General features: G+C 37.9%; 1 protein-coding gene across 2 annotated transcripts in view; it reads right to left on the bottom strand.

The window, feature by feature from the left end:
- unc5db (unc-5 netrin receptor Db) overlaps nt 1-22,956 on the bottom strand; it is a 168,481-nt gene continuing 145,525 nt past the window's right edge. For both annotated transcript variants that reach the window (XM_077522285.1, XM_077522286.1), the window contains 5 exons: nt 21,082-21,309; nt 17,041-17,190; nt 10,199-10,363; nt 8,026-8,204; nt 1-2,673 (listed from right to left, as the gene is read on the bottom strand). In XM_077522285.1, coding sequence (XP_077378411.1) covers nt 2,469-2,673; nt 8,026-8,204; nt 10,199-10,363; nt 17,041-17,190; nt 21,082-21,309 — 927 coding nt within the window. In that variant the 3' untranslated portion in view covers nt 1-2,468. The remainder of the gene's footprint in view (nt 2,674-8,025; nt 8,205-10,198; nt 10,364-17,040; nt 17,191-21,081; nt 21,310-22,956) is intronic.

Here is a 22,956-nt window from a genome sequence, read left to right as displayed (position 1 = left end):
GGGGTAGGAGAGGTGGGAGGGAGAGAGGGGGTAGGAGAGCTGGGAGGGGGAAGGAGGGGGAGGTAGAGAGAGGGGGGAGAGGGGGAGGGGGAGAGAGGGAGAGAGAGGGAGGGGGGGTAGGAGACGTGGGGGGGGGGGCGTTGTTGGTTGGTTGGTTGGTGCCTGAATGTTTCTGGTTAACCATGAAACTTATGCAATTTCCATTTGGTGTAATTCCAACTACCCCACACTATTGGCTGCCTTTTTTTTTTTTTTTTTTATAAATTTTCTCCACTGGCTATTTCCCAGAGAGAGCTTTGTTGAACAAATCATTGGGCGTACATCTGAAGTGCCACTCTAAAATTTGAAGTGCATAATAATAAATGACAAAGTGAGGTGTTTTGACACCGATTAACACAGACCGCAATTACTGATTGCCTGAATAACACTGATGAAGCAGGTGTTATATGGTGGAGCATGCAGCTTCTTCACACAGTACTCGGATTGTGAATGTCCTGACGTTGAGTATCTGTTGTTGTGAACTGAACTTGCATGTACAGGTATCTAATACTGTATGTAGACTGCAGCACGTCTGTTACTTCATGGCACCAACATTGGATGTGTTCATATTCGGCTAAGGCAGCAATACAGAAATAGTCAAATTATTTTACGTCCAATTTTGGAAACATCTTGCTGTTAGGGATGTAATGATAACTGCAATATCATGATATCGCGATATTAAAACGCCCACAATATATCGTCGTTATCATGTCAAGATATTAAAAGCAGCACATTTGTTAAAAAAAAAAAAGGGTTGATTTCCATTGTGCTGTTCTAGCACCCTCTTGTGGCTATTTTTAATGCAGTTTAATTTTCCTAAGGCATGTTTTGGCCCTTCTATGTTTCAAATCCACGCTAATGGTCATATGAAGGGAATTTGCTTGTGAACCGAGTCAATATGTGGAGGAACTCGATGTGTACCTCAATATATGCATATTATATTTATATGTATTTATAATATTTTTATATTTTCAATTGCTGTATTGTACAAAAGCACAATATTGTATGTTTTTTTGTGTGTTTTTTTTTTAGTATGAGCTCATTTTTATTTTTTTTTTACAATATTGTGACATTTTTTTGTATCATCAACCTCCCCATAATATCATTATAATTATCATATCGTGATGTTTGGTTAACGTTACATCCCTACTTGCTATACCCCAGTAAAATGTAGCCATTGAATGTCATTTGGTGCGTGTGAAGTCAAGATGACAGCTCTTAATGGTGTCATTGGTTGATAAGCCACAGTCACGCACCCCCCCCACCACCCCCACAGCTCTCGGAAATGAACTCCTCTTTCTGTCAGTGGAAAAAAACTTGGATGAAATCACTCTACTACTGGAAAGTGACCATGTCAGGTAGTCGCACTCTGGCCATGCTGTCGTAGGACAGATGATATATTTTAGGCCTATATTATAATTTTATCATATAACATATATTATGTTCCAAGTCTGAAATTAGAACTAGATTTTCAGAACAGTTTGAAGAGATGAATGCAGTCCAATACAGGGTGTTCCAAAATGGTTGACCCCATTGTAAATGCCCATATCTCGGAAACTACTTGATGGATCTTAATGAAACTAAATAGACTTTATGTTGAAGGTCACAAGTTTTATTGGTTAAATTTGCAAAGAAAAGTACAAATATTTGTTGGTTCTATGACAGATTTTCTGCAAACGACGAGTCGGTATTCGAGTTCGTGCCAAAAAGGGCCCTTTTCTTGAAATTTTTGGTGCCAAGTCCAAATTTGTTTTGTAGTTGGTGCCTTCTTTGCAAAATTTGTGAAGAAGGCACGCTGCACCGTCTTCGGTGACTGAGTCCGAGCATACTCTAACACGTTTTCTTTTGAAGTAAACCGGATTTCTTAACCTGAAAAGATAGAAATGCCAAACGTTACACGCAAAAACTTGAAAAGTTTCTACACGAGCTGTGGAAATTTGAGGTCATTCCAACGAAAATTGTCAAAAATGATTGGCCTACGAAATGGGGTCAACCATTTTGGAACACCCTGTACTTTGAATGTTCACAAATACAACATTTATCAGTATATTTATTAGTATCTTCGTCCAAAAGACTCCCAAGGAGATGCTGGATTTCTCTTTTGCTCTCATGCCAATTTAGAAATGTCTAGATCCAAAATTATCTTCCTCATCCACCAATCCACTAGGCTGAAATACAAACAAAGAAAATTCAATTGTAAACAAAAGAATAACGTGAAGAAGCTGATTAGCAGTCTGTCACTGGACAGGCTATTAATAAGAAGTACAGCAGTGTTATCGTCCATCCAACCTCTTCCCGTTCCGACACATCTTCATGTCACCATCAGCTTTGCATCCTACCAACACAGTTCATCATCCGTCCGTCTGCTTGATGCTCTTCCCCAAGCCGGGATATGCGGACGCCGTCTTCGGCCGTATTGATGTGCACGTTCATCTTTGACCGCATGCCTGTATTTGATTCAAGTCAGTCTCCTGCTCATCGCGACCCTTGGGGGAACCTTTGGGGTGGATCTTGCCAATCTCTTCAAGGGCACTGGCGAGAGCGTCGAGGTCAGCCGTGTCCTGGTGGCGAGCCTCCCACAGGCACAAGATGACGGCTGAGGGACTCCGTTGCTTTGCAAAATAACCAAGGTTTCTGTTGAGGTGCAAAAAGAAAAAGAATGAATGAATAGAAAAAGAATCATGAACTTTGCAAAATGCAGTTGGTCTCTCGTGTTCTGCCATTCTCAGTTGAGCCAGATAATGGATTTACAATGTTATTAACAATAAACAGTACCGCCATGCATTTTTTTTTTTTTTTTTTTTTACAGACACATCCCAAAATGGGACAGCGCTAACTATTCCCTTCATCATATCATAAATAATTATTATTCCACTTCCTGTTTTGACAACAATGAACCCACGAGCAACGGAGCATGTCTGCATTTTTTTAACCAAAACTTCACCGGTTTGGAAATACTTCAAAATTGACAGCCAACTTTACAACAAACTCTCCAGAAGACGGATTATTTTTGTTAAAAATATCTTTTAGCGATTAAAAAAAAAAAAAATGTATTCATTTATCCAAATGTACTACTGGTATCGGCACTTGGTATCGGTGAGTAGTGAGGGTCTGAGTATCGGTCTGAAAAAAAGTGGTATGAACATCCCTAGTTTTTGTATACACACCATACATGCAAATGCGTTATGAACACGGCACATTTTAATCCAAATGAGAGCATGAAAGAACATGAAAAGGAATTGCGCAATGTAAGTTCGTTCATTCAGTTCACAAACGTCAGAACTTGATTGACACCAAGCAAAACAGATGTCAAGCTCACGTGATTCACAGTAAAGCAAATTACAATATTCAAAACCAACTTGTGCGTATATTCAGCACATTTTAAAACCAAATAAATCAAAACTCTGCGATTATTCAGAATACAGTCTAAAAGTGTTCCGCCTGGGGAAGATGACCCTCCATTGTCAGCTCGCTGCTTGGTAGTACTTTAACACTTGACACGTTGTAGGGCCTTAGCAAACCAAATTTATGCTTATGTGTTTATGTTTATTCCGACTCGACTGTTATGCCACCACCACCCTGGAAGTCGTTTTTGTTTGTTCACATTACTCAGTCGTTTAAAAAACCTATGTTATAGTTCTTTGTGACCCGATTCTGCCGCTTTTTTTTTTTCTCGGTCCTAAGCACAACAGCATCACTTCTGTAGCTGTTGCTTGACTACATTTGTGTTGTTTTTATTTGTTTTAGAGGAAGTACGGTTTCATTTAGTGTATATTAACTTATTCACTGCCTTTGACAAGTATACTTGTCAATTGTAATTTTTAGAGCGGGGATGCCTTTTTGTATCCTGTTTTTCTCTCCTGTTTGGAGCGCCCTTTGTTACCCTTTTTAAGTGCCATGTTTTTTTTCCTCCATTTTGGGAGCGTTTTTTGTTCAGCAGTTTTTCCCTCAGTGGAGAGGTAATTTGTGTACGTTATATGTACGTTTCCCTCAGTGTAAAATTAGTTACAGTTCAATGATACTATAAGAATATTCTAGAACAGGGGTGTCCAAACTTTTTCATTTGAGGGCCACATACAGAAAATGAGAAGGACGCAAGGGCCACATAATGTTATGAAGAGAAATTGTGTTTAGTAATAAAAATTGTACAAAACATTTATTTGTGCTTTTGCATATTTAGAAAAATGCTACACTATATAAACCAATTTATTTGTAATATGGCAGTAGGGTTATTATAGTTTTGGAATTTTTCATTTTAGTTTTTATTTAGTTTTGAGTTGTTGTTTTTTTTATTTAATTAGTTTTAATTAGTTTTCAAGGTGGTTCTGTTAGTTTTTATTAGTTTTAGTTCTTTAATAAATGCTTAGTTTTAGTTTAGTTAGTTTCAGTATTAGTTTTAGTTTTTTAAATGTGTATCACTTGTGCGCAATATTTTTTATTTTGTTTGTTTTATTTTAGTTAGTTTTGTAAAATGTAGTTTCAGTTAGTTTTCTTTTTTAAAAAGCATCTTCGTTTTTATTTTATTTTGTTAATGAAATTGTTTTTTTGAATTTTAGTTTTTTCGTTAGTTTTAGTTAACTATAATCAACTTTAATAACACCTGTGTTTTTTTGACACCCTCCCTTCTTACTTTGACCATCTCCAAACATTTTTGTTTTTATTTTATTTGAACTGAGTCAAATGCCATTTTTAGCATATGTCTCAGGCCACTAAAAAGTGGACGGCGGGTCGCAAATGGCCCCCGGGCCGTAGTTTGGACACCACTGTTCTAGAATATCAATGCAACTCCAATTACTAGTACCACTATCCCTTGTACTTTATTTACCACTGTTGCTGTCTTTTTCTTGGTCAAGCCACTCTCGTCAGACAGCCGCCCGCTGCTGAATACTGATTTTTTATTTTTTTTTCAAGATTCTATGATTTCTGATTCAGTGTTTTTTTCTTTTGACAAAATCGTCAAATGTGTGTCTTTACTGTCTAAGGATTGTATTCCAAACCGATTTCCATATGAAAAGTGCCTTGGAGCTTTTAAGATGGCAGAGATGAGGACGAGGTGGGTTTTCCAAACCATAAATTTCAGGGCACCTTGTTCAGCTTGACACTGAATAGCTTTTATGACTGTGGCTGTATCGGTGTCATTGGCATGCGGCAAATGAAATTTGGGGGGTGACGGGAGTCAGTGACGGTCACGCGTGATGAATGAGAACCAGTCTGAGCTCTCGATTCCACCAAAGGTAAAATGTAGCACCAACCTGTAAAGGGGACGATGAACAGGGAACATTTTGGCTCTTTGACCTCCAAAAGAAAACCAAACATTTGGAACTGACTGACTGATGATGGCGCTGGATGAACATAATTTCATCTCAAAGGTAAAAAAAGTTTATGTGTCTCGTGTGCAGCTGGCTGATGACCAATCAAGGGTGCACCTGGTCAGTTCATTTGATTTGTTTATTTATTTCAGGCAGCCATCAACATAATATATCAATTTTACTAGTAGACTGAAAAGGAGTGGGAGGAAGAAAAACATATGTTGAGGACAAACAGTCGTGAAAATGGATGGATATTATCATTTTTCTGCCAGCGCTTCTGCAGAACCACTTGTCAGATGCAAATTGTGTGATTTTTTTTACACTCTACCATGATGTTCACGTTTTAGATGATTTTGCCTGCAGCCTCATCTGTTTTATTAATCTCACTTCATCTCAAATTCATCCTGCAGTTTTCTCCCCCTCTTACAATATTGTTCATCAGCACAAAAAAAACTGTTAAGTGCTAATATATATTTTTCTTCCATGTGCAAATAATCTACGGGACCCAGAATATAAATATAGAGGTGCGCATTTGCATAATGGGTGCGCTACACGTTTAAATGCTGCAGGTGGCATAATTACAGTGGTGTGTCATCATCTAATTTCCAAAAGAATTAAACATGTTGATAAATTATATGCAAATGCCAAATTTTGGCCACCACATATGAGAACATATAAAGTTTTATTCAAACAAGTTAGATCTCTATGGACCTACAGATTTTTCGGACAAAAAAAATGATTAAATTTAATTTGTGCTTAAATTAAAAAAAATAAAAATAAAAAAATAAAAAAATAAATGATGCCCCACAACACCTTAAATATATATCACTACACATTAGTACTAAAAAATAAAATAAAATAATGCAAAACAAAACACAATCCTGTGACTTGGCTCATTATTGTGATAGCGTAGTCATTTTAACACGAAAAAAATGTGTACTTGTGTGAGCATGTGCTTCACACTTGAACACTTCGTGAGAAGTAAAAAAACACAAAAAAACAACAAAAAAACAAACAAAGAAAAACAATCAAGAATATGATCTCATAACAGGAGGAGAAAAACTGCATTGCTTAGATTTCGGAGTGTAGCCCAAATGAAGGAGCTTGTTGCCATGCCAATGAAAGTGTCATGAAAAGATAGTCCAGTGGGGGTCAGTGTTTGACCGCAGCTCATTAACTTTTTGCCTTTAGTCTCATCAGGTGCGATCTAAAGCCGCCACCCAATGTTGAAGAGGGAATCTTATCGAGATCATTTGGAACCCCAAAGCACTCAAAGATAGTGGCCCCTCATGAACTCTGAGCGGGAGATTAGAGCCACCACAATCTCAAAGCCCTGAAAGAAAACATTGAGGAACTAAGTGACCTTAACAAAAGGGGCTCTCTCCGTTCGTTACGCGCAAATAAACGCACAACTATATCTGAGTGCATTCTGTTGCTTTGAATTACACTTACTTGATATTTCATCAGGCACACACCAGTTAGACTAAATCAGGGGTGTCCAAACTTTTTCATTTGAGGGCCACATACAGGAAATCGGAAGGACGCAAGGGCCACATAATGTTATGAAGAGAAATTGTTTTTAGTCCTAAAAATTGTACAAATAATGTATTTGTGCTTTTACATATTTAGAAAAATGCTACAGTATATAAACCATTTTACTTGTAATATGGCAGTAGGGTTATTATAGTTTTGGAATTTTTCATTTTTGTTATTTTTTTTTAGTTTTCAGGGTTGTTCTGTTTTTATTAGTTTAGTTCTTTAATAAATGTTTTATTTTTAGTTTAGGTTTAGTTAGTTTCAGTATTAGTATTAGTTTTTTTTTTTTTAATGTGTATTACTTGTGCGCAATATTTATTTGGCTGCTGCTAGATGATGTCACTTCTGTGTGACATACTTTCAAACGTCATTATTAAGGTTGACATCAAAGTAAGTCTACTAAAAATCACACCAAAGACTAAAACGAAGGACATTTTTGCTATAATTATAGTTTTAGTTAGTTTTGTAAACATAAAATGTAATTTCAGTCAGTTTTTTCGTTTTTTCAAAAAGTATTTTCATTTTTATTTTATTTCATTAACGAAATTGTTTTTTGAATTTTAGTTTTAGTTATTTCGTTTGTTTTAGTTAACTGAAATAACCTTTAATAGCATCTGTGTTTTTAGACACCCTTCCTTCATACTTTGACCATCTCCAAACATTTTTGTTTTTATTTTATTTGAACAGAGTCAAATGCCATTTTTAGCATATGTCGCGGGCCACTAAAAAAATGGACGGCGGGCCGCAAATGGCCCCCGGGCCGTAGTTTGGACACCCCTAAATTTTGAGGTAGTCATTAACATGATGCTTGATATTGTAATTTTGCAGTGATGTACAACTGCACTGAATCAGACTGAATGATTATCATTAACACAAAGCTCATTAACTACTTTTCAGTCAAAACTGGATTTTATTACGTTGGTCGAATAATTCTCGATACAGAGCTCATCTCGCCTCTTAATGGATAATATCCAGCTGGTGTCCTGTGCGAGTCATCTGATCACTTTGTGTGAAACAAAAACAAAAACAAAAAAATCCATATTGTCTGCATATAACACTTTGAGACATTCTCATCAGCAGAACAAAAGTTTTAAATGTGACCCAGAGTGCACACGGAATGCAAGAGAGGCAGGTGGCTCACCGATCTAAATGGAGTTTGTGGGCTAAGAGTTGCCAGTCCTTTCCCTTGGCGTTGGCAGTGTCAAAGGTGGCGCAAATCCTCTGGCGGATGGAAAAGGGGATTTTGAAAGCCTTGGGCCCCGTCTGAGAGGTGATGGTGCAGTCTGTCTGCATGAAAATTGGAACCAATTCCTTTTCAGTCTAGGGGGAAAAAAACATTTTTTAATCCGTTAGTAAACTAAATGTGTGGGATATATTTTTTAAAAGTCACATTACACTAACATATACAATGTGATTATATGCACGAAAGACATAATATAAACATGAATTCACATTTCTTTCTCCTATACAGAAGACACTGTAAAAATGATCCTTTTGGTCATATAGGGCGAGTCATTTAAAAACACTTGCCACACTTTGCATATATTTGAATTGAGAATTGGAATCATGGGACTTATATCTCCTCGCTCGTCATGGTAAACATGCAGAACAACAGTGTTCCATAATTCATGTTGTATGACTGTAACATACTCGCGTATGCAAACATTCTCTTTTTCAACAGACCAAAACCGCCTGCATTTTTCAAAATCCAAGTATGAATAATTGTAATTGCTACACTGTATAACAATTCAACAAAAAATATTTACCTACTACAAATTAATTATATTTGTTCAAATGAATCTACGATCAAACTGGATATTGCAGAATGTACAAAATTAACTTGTTTCTAGCCATTTTAAGTGACATTTTTTTTAAAGGGGAGATCGGGGCATGTTTTTCTTTACAATAATGTATTCTATGCGCCCCAACTAGTCTGTACACATCATTCATGATTAAAATAGTCGACGGCAACTGGCAAAATGGCCGCCCACTGAGATGGATTAAAACAGGTAGCGTTTGATGTTTTAATTCATATTCCACATACGCAATATTTAACCCTATAATTTAGTACCACCATTTAGTTACAATAGTTTTTAAGACTAGTGGGGCTGCACTGAACATGTTATTGTACAGATATTTTTTTTACGGTATTGACTTCCACTTTAAAAAAAATAATCTTTACGTTATGCATCCATTAGATGGTGCTGCGCCAAAGGGAATGTCAACAAAACAGTCAGATAGGTCAGTCAAACTTTATTAATAGATTACAAACCAGCTTTCTGACAACTCCATTCACTCCCAAAATTAATAAACAGCTGTTTTATTATTTTCTCTGAGGTAAAGTATTCGTATTAGCTTGCGATCCAAGATGGCGGGATATTCTGCGCATGCGCGTCACCGATCGTGCAGGGTCACCGATAGCGTCTTGACAGTGAGACCTGTTGCAGCTCAATATTGATCCATATATAAGGCGCACTGGATTATAAGGCGCATGGTCAGCTTGTGAAAAAATTCAAGGCTTTTAGGTGCGCCTTATAGTGCGGAAAATACGGTAAATATCAATATATAGCATACACCATTGTTTGTTACTTTATTGATGCACAAATGCATAATTATTATCAAGATACAAAGTTTTTTTTTGAAGCGGTGCGAGGATGCTAAGGTAGCTTAAGTTTCCTATTTAGAACAGGCATTGCGGTTTGTCTTTTTTGCTTGTGACATAAATATAATTAATATATAACTAAGTTTAGCGGCTCCGCTACTGCTGTGGGTGGAAAGAATATTGTGTTTTGTTTGAAACATCTGACAAAGAACAAATCAACTTGTGATGATGAGAGTTTCGTCATGTTGAAGTCCTCACGGCAAGATCAGCATGTAAGTGACTGAGTGTGAACAAAAGCACTTGTGAGCAGACGAGAATCACTCACTCCTCAAGCCTAAACATCCACTTGTCAAGGTGCTCTTGAGTAAGGATTTCAAACTTGTAGCTGCTCCAGTGGAGCTGACGGAAGACGGTTGCTACCCTGAGAAGCTCCCAGGTGTTTATGCATGTGAATGTGAAAGCAGTTATTTTCTGGACAAAAGTGTCTCTCTGAATAAAGATTAGTAGGTGTTGGAAAATTGCTAGTCTGTTGTGATGTATATACTATACTTTTTTTTTTGATATGATGGTGTCCTCACTCTATTAATACATATTGCATGCTCAGGAGAGCTCTTCCTGCTGACGGTGGACACACTGCGGGAAGGTTAGACAAAGGTTGAGCAAGAAAGTACACCGTCCCGACCGTCTCCCGCCCGCAGCTCAAGTGGCTCACCTTGCCAACAGATGTGTAAACCTGCAGAATCTGTTCGTGGCCTTTGACTTGCCGTACGCTGATTTTGCAGGAGAGCTGGGTGGTGGCCTGGCTGTATCTCTCCAGGGAGAAGGCACAGTGCAGAGGCTGCTGATTGCTGCACCACACTTGCGGGAAGGAGAATTCCTGCCAGCAACATATGCAGTAGAGTACACAACGGTGTTGCGTTAAAAACACGACTCGACTTTCAACCTCAACAGCCGCCGCTACTACACATACAGGTGCAGAAATGTGAGACAAAAATAAAAGAAAAAATTGCGGTTAGCTGTGTGCATCCATCCATCCATCCATTTTCTTAACCCACTTGCTCCTCACAAGGGTTGCAGAGGGTGCTGGAGCCTATCCCAGCTGGCTTCGGGCAGAGTATTCTGTTGTGTGCTGAGCGCAGACACAAATAAGGTTTTAACTATTTATTCACATAACTTGACTAAAGTAAAAACAACGAGAATGCATCGAGAATCACAACACGCCGAGCCCCCTTGGGCTGCAGAGAAGCACAGAGAACATCCATCCATTTTCTTGACCGCTTATTCCTCACAAGGGTCGCGGGGGGTGCTGGCGCCTATCTCAGCTGGCTCTGGGCAGTAGGCGGGGGACACCCTGGACTGGTTGCCAGCCAATCGCAGGGCACACAGAGACAAACAACCATCCACACACACAAACACAACAAGGGACAATTCGGAGCGCCCAATTAACCTGCCATGCATGTCTTTGGAATGTGGGAGGAGACCAGAGTACCCGGAGAAGACCCACGCGGGCACGGGGAGAACATGCAAACTCCACCCGGGAAGGCCGGAGCCTGGACTCGAACCGGAGTCCTCAGAACTGGGAGGCGGCCGTGCTAACCACTCGACCACCGTGCCACCCAGCACAGAGAACAGCGAATAATAACCCAGCATCAAATACATTTTTCAGACAGCTTATATAGAATTTAGTGTAATATTTTTACTCAAATATTCCTTGGTTAGTCAAATGACGTAACCGAACTCGACACTGAACCTGAAGACGGCATTTCCCTTTTTCTCTGAGAGGACAACGAAGGCACTTCTTCCAAAAGTGTCAACTCAATCATTATTTTGAAGATTCTTGCGTGAGTAATGTAATGTAAATAAACGACAAAGTTGCTTCCCGTCTCTTCTGGTAGAGCTCATGGGACCTTAGATTGTTAAAAATATGAATGATCAGTGAGTTATGAAATCCAAATATGTTGTTCTTGAATTTAAACCATCAATTTTAAGGTGGGCGTTACGGTGGTCGAGTGGTTAGCCCGTCCGCCTCCCAGTTCTGAGGACTCGGGTTCGAGTCCAGGCTCCGGCCTTCCTGGGTGGAGTTTGCATGTTCTCCCCGTGCCCGCGTGGGTCTTCTCCGGGTACTCCGGTCTCCTCCCACATTCCAAAGACATGCATGGCAGGTTAATTGGGTGCTCCGAATTGTCCCTTGTTGTGTTTGTGTGTGTGGATGGTTGTTCGTCTCTGTGTGCCCTGCGATTGGCTGGCAACCAGTTCAGGGTGTACTGCCCAAAGCCAGCTGAGATAGGCTCCAGCAACCCTTGTGAGGAATAAGCGGTCAAGAAAATGGATGGATGGATGGAAATTTTAAGGCTTAGTGGTAAAACTGTCGAGATAAAAGCTTTTGGGGAAAAATGTAATTAGAAAAACTACACAGGAGGCAGTCACGAATGTGGCATTATAGCGTTTGCAGCTTGGAACCAGGCATAAAGGGTGGCATGGCTCAGTGGCGGAGTGATCATCTCCCAACCAGGAAGTTGTGTGTTCCATCCTCAGTCCTTGTGACCGTGTTGACATGTCCAGTAAACCTGAATTTGCTCCCAGTGAAGCTGCCTGGCATCCTGCATGGCAGTAGTCGTACTAGCCGACGACTGGTGTATGAATGTTAGTGGTTGAATGCGAGGCTTTGTAAAACAATTTTGCTGCGCGCAGCAAAATGTTGTAATTTCCCAGTAATGTACTGTAATATACAGTAATTGCTTTGCCGCAGCAGATGTGAAATTATAGTATACAGTTGTGCTTTTACAACAATGCATTGTAATATCACAGATGTGAAATGACAATAAATTGCTGTGACTGCATTTCACAGTATATTGCTGTAATCCTTACTGTGAAAGTCATGCAAAACCTGTCCAGTTATTTATTGTGAAATCACTGAACATTTTTACGGTGTGTAAACGCACATAGTGTGCACCAATCTCATCTCTTGATCTCAGGGAGTCATTTTCTGCTTCCACAAAGTGAAGCATGTGTGCTCTTTCACCACCCCAATTTTACGCTGGTAGTTGCCTGTGTTCCATCCCACAATAACGTACATGCCGCCATATGGCCAATTCTACCTGTGCAAATTCCAGGAAAATACCAAAAGAAAGAAAACGGCACCCATGCCTACAGTTGCGCTGGACATGAAAATAGTACGTAGTAGGGGTGTTGAAAAAAATCGATTCGGCAATATATCAGCTCGCAATTCGCGAATCGATTCAATAGGCAGCCGAATTGATTTTTAAACAATCATTTTTGATGGCAAAATATTCAATAAAACGTCTTACTTAGGGTTAGGGTTCAAACCTTAAGAATGGAAGATGATTTGAGTTAGGGTTAGGGTTAGGGTTAGGGTTAGTTTCAGATAAATAAATAATACATTTTCATACAAATCTCAAGAGTGTACATGTACAAGTTTACTGATGAGTATTTTCTAAATTTGAGGAAAAAAATCACAACTAGCAACTTAGAAATTCGTATCTGGATTAATCGGTATCGAATCGAATCGCGACCTATGAATCGTGATGCGAATCGAATCGTCAGGTACTAGGCAATTCACACCCCTAGTATGTGGTAGCGCTCCAGACATCATGTGACTATTCCAGAACACTCCACCACATTCACAGTTCATTTAAAAAGAACCGTTCAAAAGATTCGTTCACCGAATCGTTCACGTCTTCGCGAACGGGAAGCTTCCTCAGTGACTCTTTTCCTGAACACCAATAGTGAGGCTGCATGTGTAGTAAAATCCTGCCCACGTCTGACGCCAGCTTCCGATTGGTCGTTCGCGAAGACTGACGGCATGAGCGTGGCTGCTCTCAAATGAAGTGAGGAAAAGAACGAATCACTTCAGGAAGTGACCTGTTCTCTCACGTTCACTGAAAAGATTCGTTCTGAAGAACGAATCGGTCGTGACCGACACAACACTAGTGGTTAAATATGCCAGCAAAGCTAGCAGCTTCTCGCAAGCCTTGCAGTGTTATTAGTAGAGCTGTCAAACGATAAAAATTTTTAATCAGATTAATTTTATCTTAAAATTTTGATTAATCGCGATTAATCGCTTATTTAAAAAGGCTTTTTTTAATCAACATTTTTTGCCCACCAAATTTAAAATGCACCTCTTATGTGTTAATTTTTTCGACATTTAATGTTAAAAGGACGTCTCATCCTCTTGCTTTTCTAATCAGTTACATTACTTGCATAATTTAAAGCGGAAAAAAATGCCCCATATAGTTTGACATAAACAAATATTCTGAATGTCACATGCAAGCATTTATTAAATGCTTCACTTTAATGCATGTTATGTTTATTGTTCATACACAACCTGTGCTACCTTTAACGTAGCCATCCGCTGTCAAGTCTAAGGATCATCTGCAGTCAAAATTAATAGTGCGATTAATCTGCGTTAATACATGATTAATGCGATAATTTAATTGATTAGTTAATGCTTTAACTTTGACAGCACTAGTTATTAGCTATGTTAGCAACTTAGTATCTGTTGAATTAGCTGAATGAAGTGGGAGGCAGACGTGCTAACCAGTCAGTCACCGAAAAAACAGCACATCTCTACAAATGTCTTTGACCTCTTCCACATTCTATCGCTGGCAAATCTGCATATTATTATGTGATCTGTCAGAGAGTATTAAAAGTGTTGACCTGCATTCCTGCTGAAGACCTGACCCTTTGTGATTTTGATCTTGACTGCACAACACAAAAGCAGCAGATAATATTCATGGAGTGGTTGGGGGAGGTGTGGCATACAGGCACAAAGCTTGGATGCTCTTCAGCACTAAAAGCTGACTTGACGTATGCCACAATGCTCGGCTATTATTCTACACCTGCTCCACCAAAGCGAGGCGTGCCTGCTTTCCCGAGGCTCTCATAAATAAGGCTGTTGAGGGGGCGTATGACTTTGAAGCACAGAGCTTTCGTCCTGCATTCACTGTATTTTTTTGAGTCAGGATACAGCTCAGCAGCGCTGCAAATTTCTTCCACAGGTTTAAAAAAAAAAGTAATAAATAAAACAGTGGTGGGTGACTGCAGCAGTCTGTCCTACTTATTAGATACCGCATGTTTCTGATGCTGAAAAAGGAAAGGTGGGTAAGAGCAAGATTCATATTGGAGCTGGAGTTTTCAGCGATACAGCTGTTAACAAGTGATAATCACAGCCGGTCCAAAACCACATGCAGGTTATAAAAGGAAATACTGATTTCTCCCAATTTGTGCTTGTCCTTGTACAGTATGCACCAGCATTGGCATTGCAGCAAGCAACATCCTGAATGACTCAGCCTTGAACAATCATCGACATCTAAGATACTAATTTGCTGAATTTGTTTGGGTCAGCTGTCTATTAGGGATGTAAGGATATCCAAAGGTCACGATACGATAATTCACGATATTGTGGGGGCGTTGGCGATATTTAAAAAAGATCACAATATTGTTAAAAAAAAAAAAGAAGAGAGCTCATACTAAAAAAAAAAAAAAAAAAAAAAGCACAATATTGTGCTTTTGTACATAAAAGCAATGCATATATACCACCTAAAATCTCTAATAAAAATATTGAAGCACTTGGTAACATTGATTGCTTCACAAGCAAATTGGGTTCCCCTTCATCTGACAATTAGCATAGATTTTAAACATAGAAGGCCAAAACATCCCTAATGAAAATTAAATTGCACTAATAAACTAGCCATTAGAGGGTGCTAGAACTGCACAAATGGAAATCAACATGACTTTTTTTTTTTTTTTTAAACAAATGTGTTCCTTTTAAATATTGTGAATATGACGCCGACGATATTGGGGCAGTTTTGATATCACAATATCACGATATTGCCCTTATCGTGACATCCCTACTGTCTATAAACTCATCGAATGTTGATACAGCAGTCACATACAATTTTGCATAAACAAGTGTTTTAAAGCCTATCAAACTATGCAGCTATAGATGTGTTTATTGTTGCAGCAACTAATATTGTCAGCTACTATCTTCCACAACTGTGTTTTTATTTGGATATCAAAAAATGCACCTATCAATGCAAATTCAATGCACTCAAATTCAAAATGTGGGTGCCTTGCACAAGCACATCTCAACAGTAGGAGGACACAGAGCAAGTAGTATCCCACTGCCATCTAGCAGAGTTGCCACTCTATGCTTGTAAATATCTTTTGATGATTAAACAGCTTGTTATTGCTGTCAGGTTTTGTTTTCATTCATTCCATTCATTGTTTTCTTTTGATATCATTGACTGTGATTACACTCAGGGTAAGACAGCAGGAATGAGCATCTGCCGAGTAAATTGCTGACAAAAAGATGAGTCTGAGTGACTATGCTTAGAAGGAACAGTTGGAAATGTTATTCTTGGTCAGACCTCTGCCTTCAACTGAGGTGTACTGTATTTTGATCACTCGTCACTTTTTAATGATACATGTTGTGAAGTAAAACGCGCAAATTGGTATTGCCTCCACGAGACTAGACAATACATGTTGCAATTTATTGTAAGCAATTTCCTGGTTTTGTCATACTCACTAAGCTCATTTGCCCTCTTTCCAGTGAACAGGCTAACAGCTCCGTGTTCTAGTGGTCTGTCTACCCTCAGATATGGAGGTTGAGGGTTCGATCCCAGGCAAACCAAATGCAATTAAAAATGGTTGCCATCTCCCTGCTTGACAGTCAACTTAATTAAAGTGCGCTTTAAAAAAAAAAAAAAAAAAAAAAAAGATTTAATTTACTTGAAATAAGGCCATTTAATCACCTTTAAAAAAAATAAGTGTTTATGGCTTATTTTAAGATTTAATTGCTTGTTTTGTTACTTTGAATAAGTGCATACAGCTTATTTTAAGATTTAATTTCCTTGATTTGTTGCTTAGAATAAGTGTTTAAAGCTTACTAAAGATTACTATAGAGATACACATTTTTCTTATTTCAAGAAATCTAAGTAAGTAAAATTATTTTACTGCACTGGCAGATAATTTCACTTGTTTCTAGTAAATTTACATTAAGAACAAGTGTATTTTATCTCATATTTAGCAGACGTGTTTTTGCAGTATATGCCACAACATTGGGATATATATAGTACTGTAAAGATTTTAGTTTCGTGTGATGACTCACCCAGCCACCCATCTACTGCAAAATGGACCCAAAATGACACAATTCGTACGTTACTGCGTTTGTGCCTGTTTTACACATGTATGTAGCATGTACTGTATTTTTCTTATTCCCAAAGAAAAACAGTAGGTTAGCCCATCAATTTGTGTTAAGAAGCATGCTTTAAAAGGGCCTTAAAAAGAAAGCTTTCGTGAAAAATTAATATAATGGTTAATAATAGCTGATTTAGTAACTCATAAATGTGTCAACACCCATCCACCCCCCCAAAAAAATATTTTAAATGTTTTACTAAAGTTTAACCACTGCTCCACTCACCATAAAAAAGGTGTTGAGATAGTTTTGTTAAAAAAAAAAAAAAAAAAGAGTTCCTTAATGTAATGCCGAGGTTGGGAACCACAGCAGCGCTTGTCAGTTACACTGATCATTACCTGACAGGTGGTAAAGGGTTTGATGCTCCACAAGAACTGGGGGACATCCTGGATAGACACCTGTAGGCTGAAGGTGTTTGCTCGAAAAGGCAACATCTTTGGCTCCTCGAGGAGCTGACCCCCTCTGCTCTTCTCTGCTGCAACCACTCCCTGCGTGGCAAAGGGAAGGGAAAGGGAAAAGAAAGGTGTAAGTGGTCAAGGAAACGATTCAGTAAGTGAAATGTGTTAGACAGGGATGTCCAAAATACGGCACGGGGTCCATTTGCGGCCCGCCATCCATTTTTTAGTGGCCCGCTAAAAATAAAAACAAAAATGTTTGGAGATGGTCCAAGTAAGAAGGGAGGGTGTCGAAAAATACGGGTGCTATTAAAGGTTATTTAACGTTATATAACGAAATAAACCAAAATTCAAAAAACAATTTCGTTAACAAAAGAATAAAAACGAAAATGCTTTTTAAAAAACGAAAACTAACTGAAATCACATTTTATGTTTACAAAACTAACTAAAACTATAATTAGACTTAGACTTTATTGATTCCTTTGGGATGGCTCCCTCTGGGAAATTTACATGTCAAGCAGCAATGAGAACAGATAATAAAATGAAAAATAAGAATTCAATGAATAAATAAGGTTATTACACCAGAGATTGAATTAATAATAATAATAATAATAATAATAATAATAATAATAATAATTAAAAATAAAATTCAATCAAGCAATACATCTAATTATAGCAAAAATGTCCTTCGTTTTAGTCTTTGGTGTGACTTTTAGTAGATTTATTTTGATATCAACCGGAATAATGACGTTTGAAAGTATGTCACACAGAAGTGACATCATCCAGCAGCAGCCAATAGAAAAGCACCTTCAGATGACGTCGCTCCCATATTGCGCACAAGTAATACACATTTAAATAAAAACAACTAATACTGAAATTAAGTAAAACTAAGCATTTATTAAAGAACTAAAACTAATAAAAACAGAACCACCCTGAAAACGAATAAAACTAACTAAAATGAAAATTCCCAAACTATAATAACCCTACTGCCATATTACAAATAAATTGGTTTATATACTGTAGCATTTTTCTAAATATACAAAAGCACAAATAAATTATTTGTACAATTTTTAGGATGAAACACAATTTCTCTTCATAAGATTATGTGGCCCTTGCGTCCTTCTGATTTTCTGGATGTGGCCCTCAAATGAAAAAGTTTGGACACCCCTAGTGTAAGATGATGGCAACTGACAACAGGAGATAAATTTTGCATTTTGCACACTTGTACGTACAAACCCTTTATTGATTGATATCAACATTAAAATGTGTCGGCAAAGAACGATTGACAGGTCTCCACTTTAACAAAACCTCCATTAGCATCACAGTTACAAGTCTCAACACAGCAGAATGAAGTTTGCATTGGGTGCCATAGAAACGTTTGTGTGTGTGTGTGTGTGTCAATGGCAAACGTGTCTCCCAAATTGAATTTGTGATGACAGATGACTTCTGTTGTCGCTTGCAGGTGATTATTTATCATCACGGTTGAGTGTCCCAGTGGGATGTTTTCATGTCTGGCCCGTCTCCTCGTCGAGCATCTCAATGATTGCAAATACAAACGTAACTGATGTGAGGTCACTCAGATTGAGAGCCGGCGCATGAACGCAGAGGGATATCTATGAGAGTGTACTTATTTGTGGTGAAGAATGTGCTTGAGGCAAATTGCATATTGTCATTTCACTGGGCATGAAAACAGACAACTATTGACAAACCTAAGTAACAGCGCCCTGGAACATAGGGTGTCTCATCTGCCTATATCTGGACACAGTGTCTGTTTTTCCCTGTAAATCATGCTCTTAATCTTTGATGTGTCTTGAACTTATTTGAAGAACTGAAACTGTTAAGATGCCACAATTGACTTTTAGACTTTTATTTTTGTAGACAGCCATGTGCACTCGCTGTAAAAATGGGCACATTTTGATTTTCGTGCAAACTAGGGATGTAACAATAAGGGCAATATCGTGATATTAAAACTGCCACAATATCGTCGTCGTCATGTTCACAATATTTAAAAGGAACACATCTGTTAAAAAAGTCAGGTTGATTTCCATTTGTGCAGTTCTAGCACCCTCTAGTGGCTAGCTGGTTCAATTTAATTTTCATTAGGGATGTTTTGGCCTTCTATGTTTAAAATCTATGCTTATTGTCAGATGAAGGGGAACCTAATTTGCTTGTGAAGCAATCAATGTGTGGTTGTCTTAGCAAATAAGCGCCTCAATATTGTTATTAGAGATTGTAGGTGGTTTATATGCATTGCTGTTATGTACAAAAGCAAAATGTTGTTTTTTTAGTATGAGCTCTTTTTTATTTTTACAATATTGTGATCTGTTTTTAAATATCGCCAACCACCCCATAATATCGTGATAATTATCGTATCGCGACCTTCATATCGTGATATCGTATTGTTATCGTGATGTTTGGATATCGTTACATCCCTAGTGCAAACTATTGAGCTTGAGAAAGATTGAGAATTCAACATAACATGTTAGCTATTCATATCCGCACAGGAAGGTTGTCAAAACAGCCTGCAGTGTGGTATTTTTTTTTTTTTTTCAAACACAATCTGAATGGTCTAGCCTTGAAAATCAAGTTAAGGTGAAATAGCACATTTGTTATTCTTTCTTCAAAAGAATGTAGTGCAGTCGAAAAGAAAATTCCTCGCAATGCAAAATATCAGCTTTTATTTGTCACGGCTTAAAAAAAAAAAAAAAAATCCTCTCATAGGTGTTTTTTATTGAATCAGGCTTCGTGCAGAAGCAGAAAGCAACGTGTGATGACTAAAACTTGGGAAACACAACACAAACATGGTGTTAGTCAGGCACGAGCCCAAGGGATGCACACACGTCTGGCATCTGCTTGGAAGGCATAAACCAAATTCAGAAAGCCAGCTGCCACTGATGGCTCTGACATGACAGAATGGTGGTCGCAGAGAAGAATGAGTCCCAGGGCTGAGCTGTCCTGTTTAGTCGAATCTCTGAAGGGATCATCAGGAACCTGATTTCCCAGATGTTCACTTTAGGGGATCTCAATGCTTAAAACGCCTCTAATTGCCGAAAAGATAAATCAAGTCAAACATGATAACAAAATAAGGATCGATTAACATTTGACTGGGACTGATTATAGTACCAAGAGCTTTGTCTCAGTGTTAAATTTGCAGTCCTGACGAATTAATTCATATTATAAAACATATATATACATACATTTAATTTTCACAAGGCATGTTTTGGCAGATGACAGGGAACGTAATATGCCTGTGAAGCAAGTCAATATGTGAAGGAACTCAGTGTGTGCATGCATTAACAAAAAAACATAATAATTAATTCAATCTCTGGTGTAAGAACCTTATTTATTGATTGATTTAATTATTTTTTTATTTTATTATCTGTTCTTATTGCTGCTGGACATGTACATTTCCCAGAGGGATCCATCCCAAAGGGATCAATAAAGTCAAGTCTAAGTCTAAGTCTAATAATAACATAATAATAATAAAACCTAATAACATAACATTGATGTTATGTACAAAAGCACAATATTGTGCTTTTTTTTTTAGTATGAGCACTTTTTTTTTTTTTTACAATACTCTGACCTTTTTAAAATATCCTGAACCTCCCCACAATATCGTGATAATTATCGTATTGTGAGCTTCATATCGTGATAATATTGTATTGTGACTTTTGGATATTGTTACATCCCTAATAAATACATGTGAATGTTGTCATTTAATAAAACACAGCATGTGGCAGCCATTATCACTACGTCATTTTAATTAGGGAAATGCCGAATAAATTTGAATTTATTTCTTCTTTTTTTTTTCTTTTTTTGCATAGCACCTGTCAAGCTTCGTGATGTCATTGTTCTGATTCCTCAAAGTGCAAAGCGACTGCTTGTAAACGGCGCCAGCCAAAGAGATGGATGTGAATGTGATCTTTCCCCAAACAGTTTCTACCAGCTCTTTGTTTGATGGCATCAAATCTTTTGGTTCCCCACCTGAAAGGCATGCGGCGTATCATCCACACAGTACACCCGCAGGCTGTAGCTCATGGAAGTGCCCTCCATGTTCCCAAACACAGCCAGCTTCAGCCTCTTGATGGCAGCCTGCGTCAGGGGCTCGCCCACGAGGGCGTACGAACCTGGCTGGTTGAGCAGCAGGTGGCAGCTTGTGGAGTCCATTAGGCAGTAACAAGAAGTGGACTCATCCTCCACCAACATCACCTCCTACAACGCCGGAAGAGAACATTGCACAGTTTTAACCGATTAGAAAGATGTCTGAATGTCCCCACTGATAGTAACTTACATTTAACTCTTTGACTGCCAAATGTTATAAAAAAATAATAAAAAAAAATAAAAATAAAAATAAAAGTAAAAAACAACGGTGCCAGCCAATTTGGAGCATTTTCACTCATTTTCCAAAGCAAACAAAATATTGTGTGGTATGACGACATACATATGGTGGATACCATATGAAAGATTTGATTCCATTCTTTCATGAGAAAAACAAAAGTATGTTTCTACCTTATTCCGTTCTTTAGTAATCACTATTTTAAATTAGGTCATTTGAGTGACATAAGCGAAAACACAAAAATATGAAGAGAAAAACAAGCTTTTTGTGAAAAGATACATTTTTTTTGCACAGCAGTGACTTTGTCACTAATATTTTTTTTGTTTAGTGACAAGGCAGCGCTGCACAAGACGTTGCGCTGCCCATTGAGAGAGAGAGAGTGAGAGAGAGAAAAAAATTAATAAACGTGAATTAAGGTTTTTGGCGGCATTCATTAGGATTTTAGAATACGTCATTAAGCGTTTTTGGCGGTCAAAGTGTTAATATAATGTTTGGTGACTTTATGAACCTTGTCCACAATATAATTAGTCTATAATCCTTAGGGCTGAGTTAAAAAAAAAAAAAAAAAAAAAAAATCTGGTTCATAAAAACATGGATCGATTATTTTAACTCTTTGACTGCCAAATATTATCCAAAAAACAATAGTGCCAGCCGGTTTTGAGCATTTATACTCATCTTCCAAGGCAAACAAAATATTGTACGCTACGACTACATAAACATAAAAAAGTATGTTTCTACCTTATTCTGTTCTTTAGTAATCACCATTCAAAAAAGGTAATTTGAGTGTAACGTTGAAAACGTTCAATTTCATCATATCAGTCGTGTTTCATCGTAATTTCATATACCGTGAGCCCACTGAAAAGAGAAACAATCCTGCCATCTGCTGGCCATAGTTAGTGGGTGTTTTTGATTCCACAACTTATTGAGCAGGTAGTGCTTCACAAGACATTACACTGCCCATTGAGGGCGGGGAACCCCCCCAAAAAACCCTAGTAAACATCAATTAACGTTTATGGCGGCATTCATTAGGATTTTAGCATGCGCCATTAAACGTTTTTGGCGGTCAACGAGTTCATATCTCTTTTCCCCATAAATTCATGAGAAATACAATTTTAAAGACCATTTTTTTTATCTTACTGTTTTCTTGAAATTTGCTGTTCACATGAATTTAAAAGTATTTTCTTATGTTAATGAAACACCTGACTTATTGCACGTTAAGACAATTAAGAATCTTTGTAATAAAGATACATAATAAAGAAAACACCTGCAAAACTTACAATATGAAGAAATAAGGGCATTTTTGTATTCCACAACATGGAGTCTTGCTTTTATAAAACTCCATTGATGTTTTGCTCAATTCAACGTAACATATACAACATAATATATTCATGCCAAGTGCTACACTGATGAAATGAATGCATTATGGATTGAACTCTTTTTCACCAAGTATAAGAAAAGATAACAGGCTTAAATCATACCAAAAAAAATAAAAAATAATCCACACAGTTGGTGAACAATCCCTA

This window comes from Festucalex cinctus, chromosome 5 (assembly GCF_051991245.1).
Source record: "Festucalex cinctus isolate MCC-2025b chromosome 5, RoL_Fcin_1.0, whole genome shotgun sequence".
In the NCBI taxonomy this organism is placed as follows: domain Eukaryota; kingdom Metazoa; phylum Chordata; class Actinopteri; order Syngnathiformes; family Syngnathidae; genus Festucalex; species Festucalex cinctus.
The sequence above is the reverse complement of the archived record's forward strand: the minus strand, read 5'-3'. Positions and strand labels throughout refer to the sequence as shown.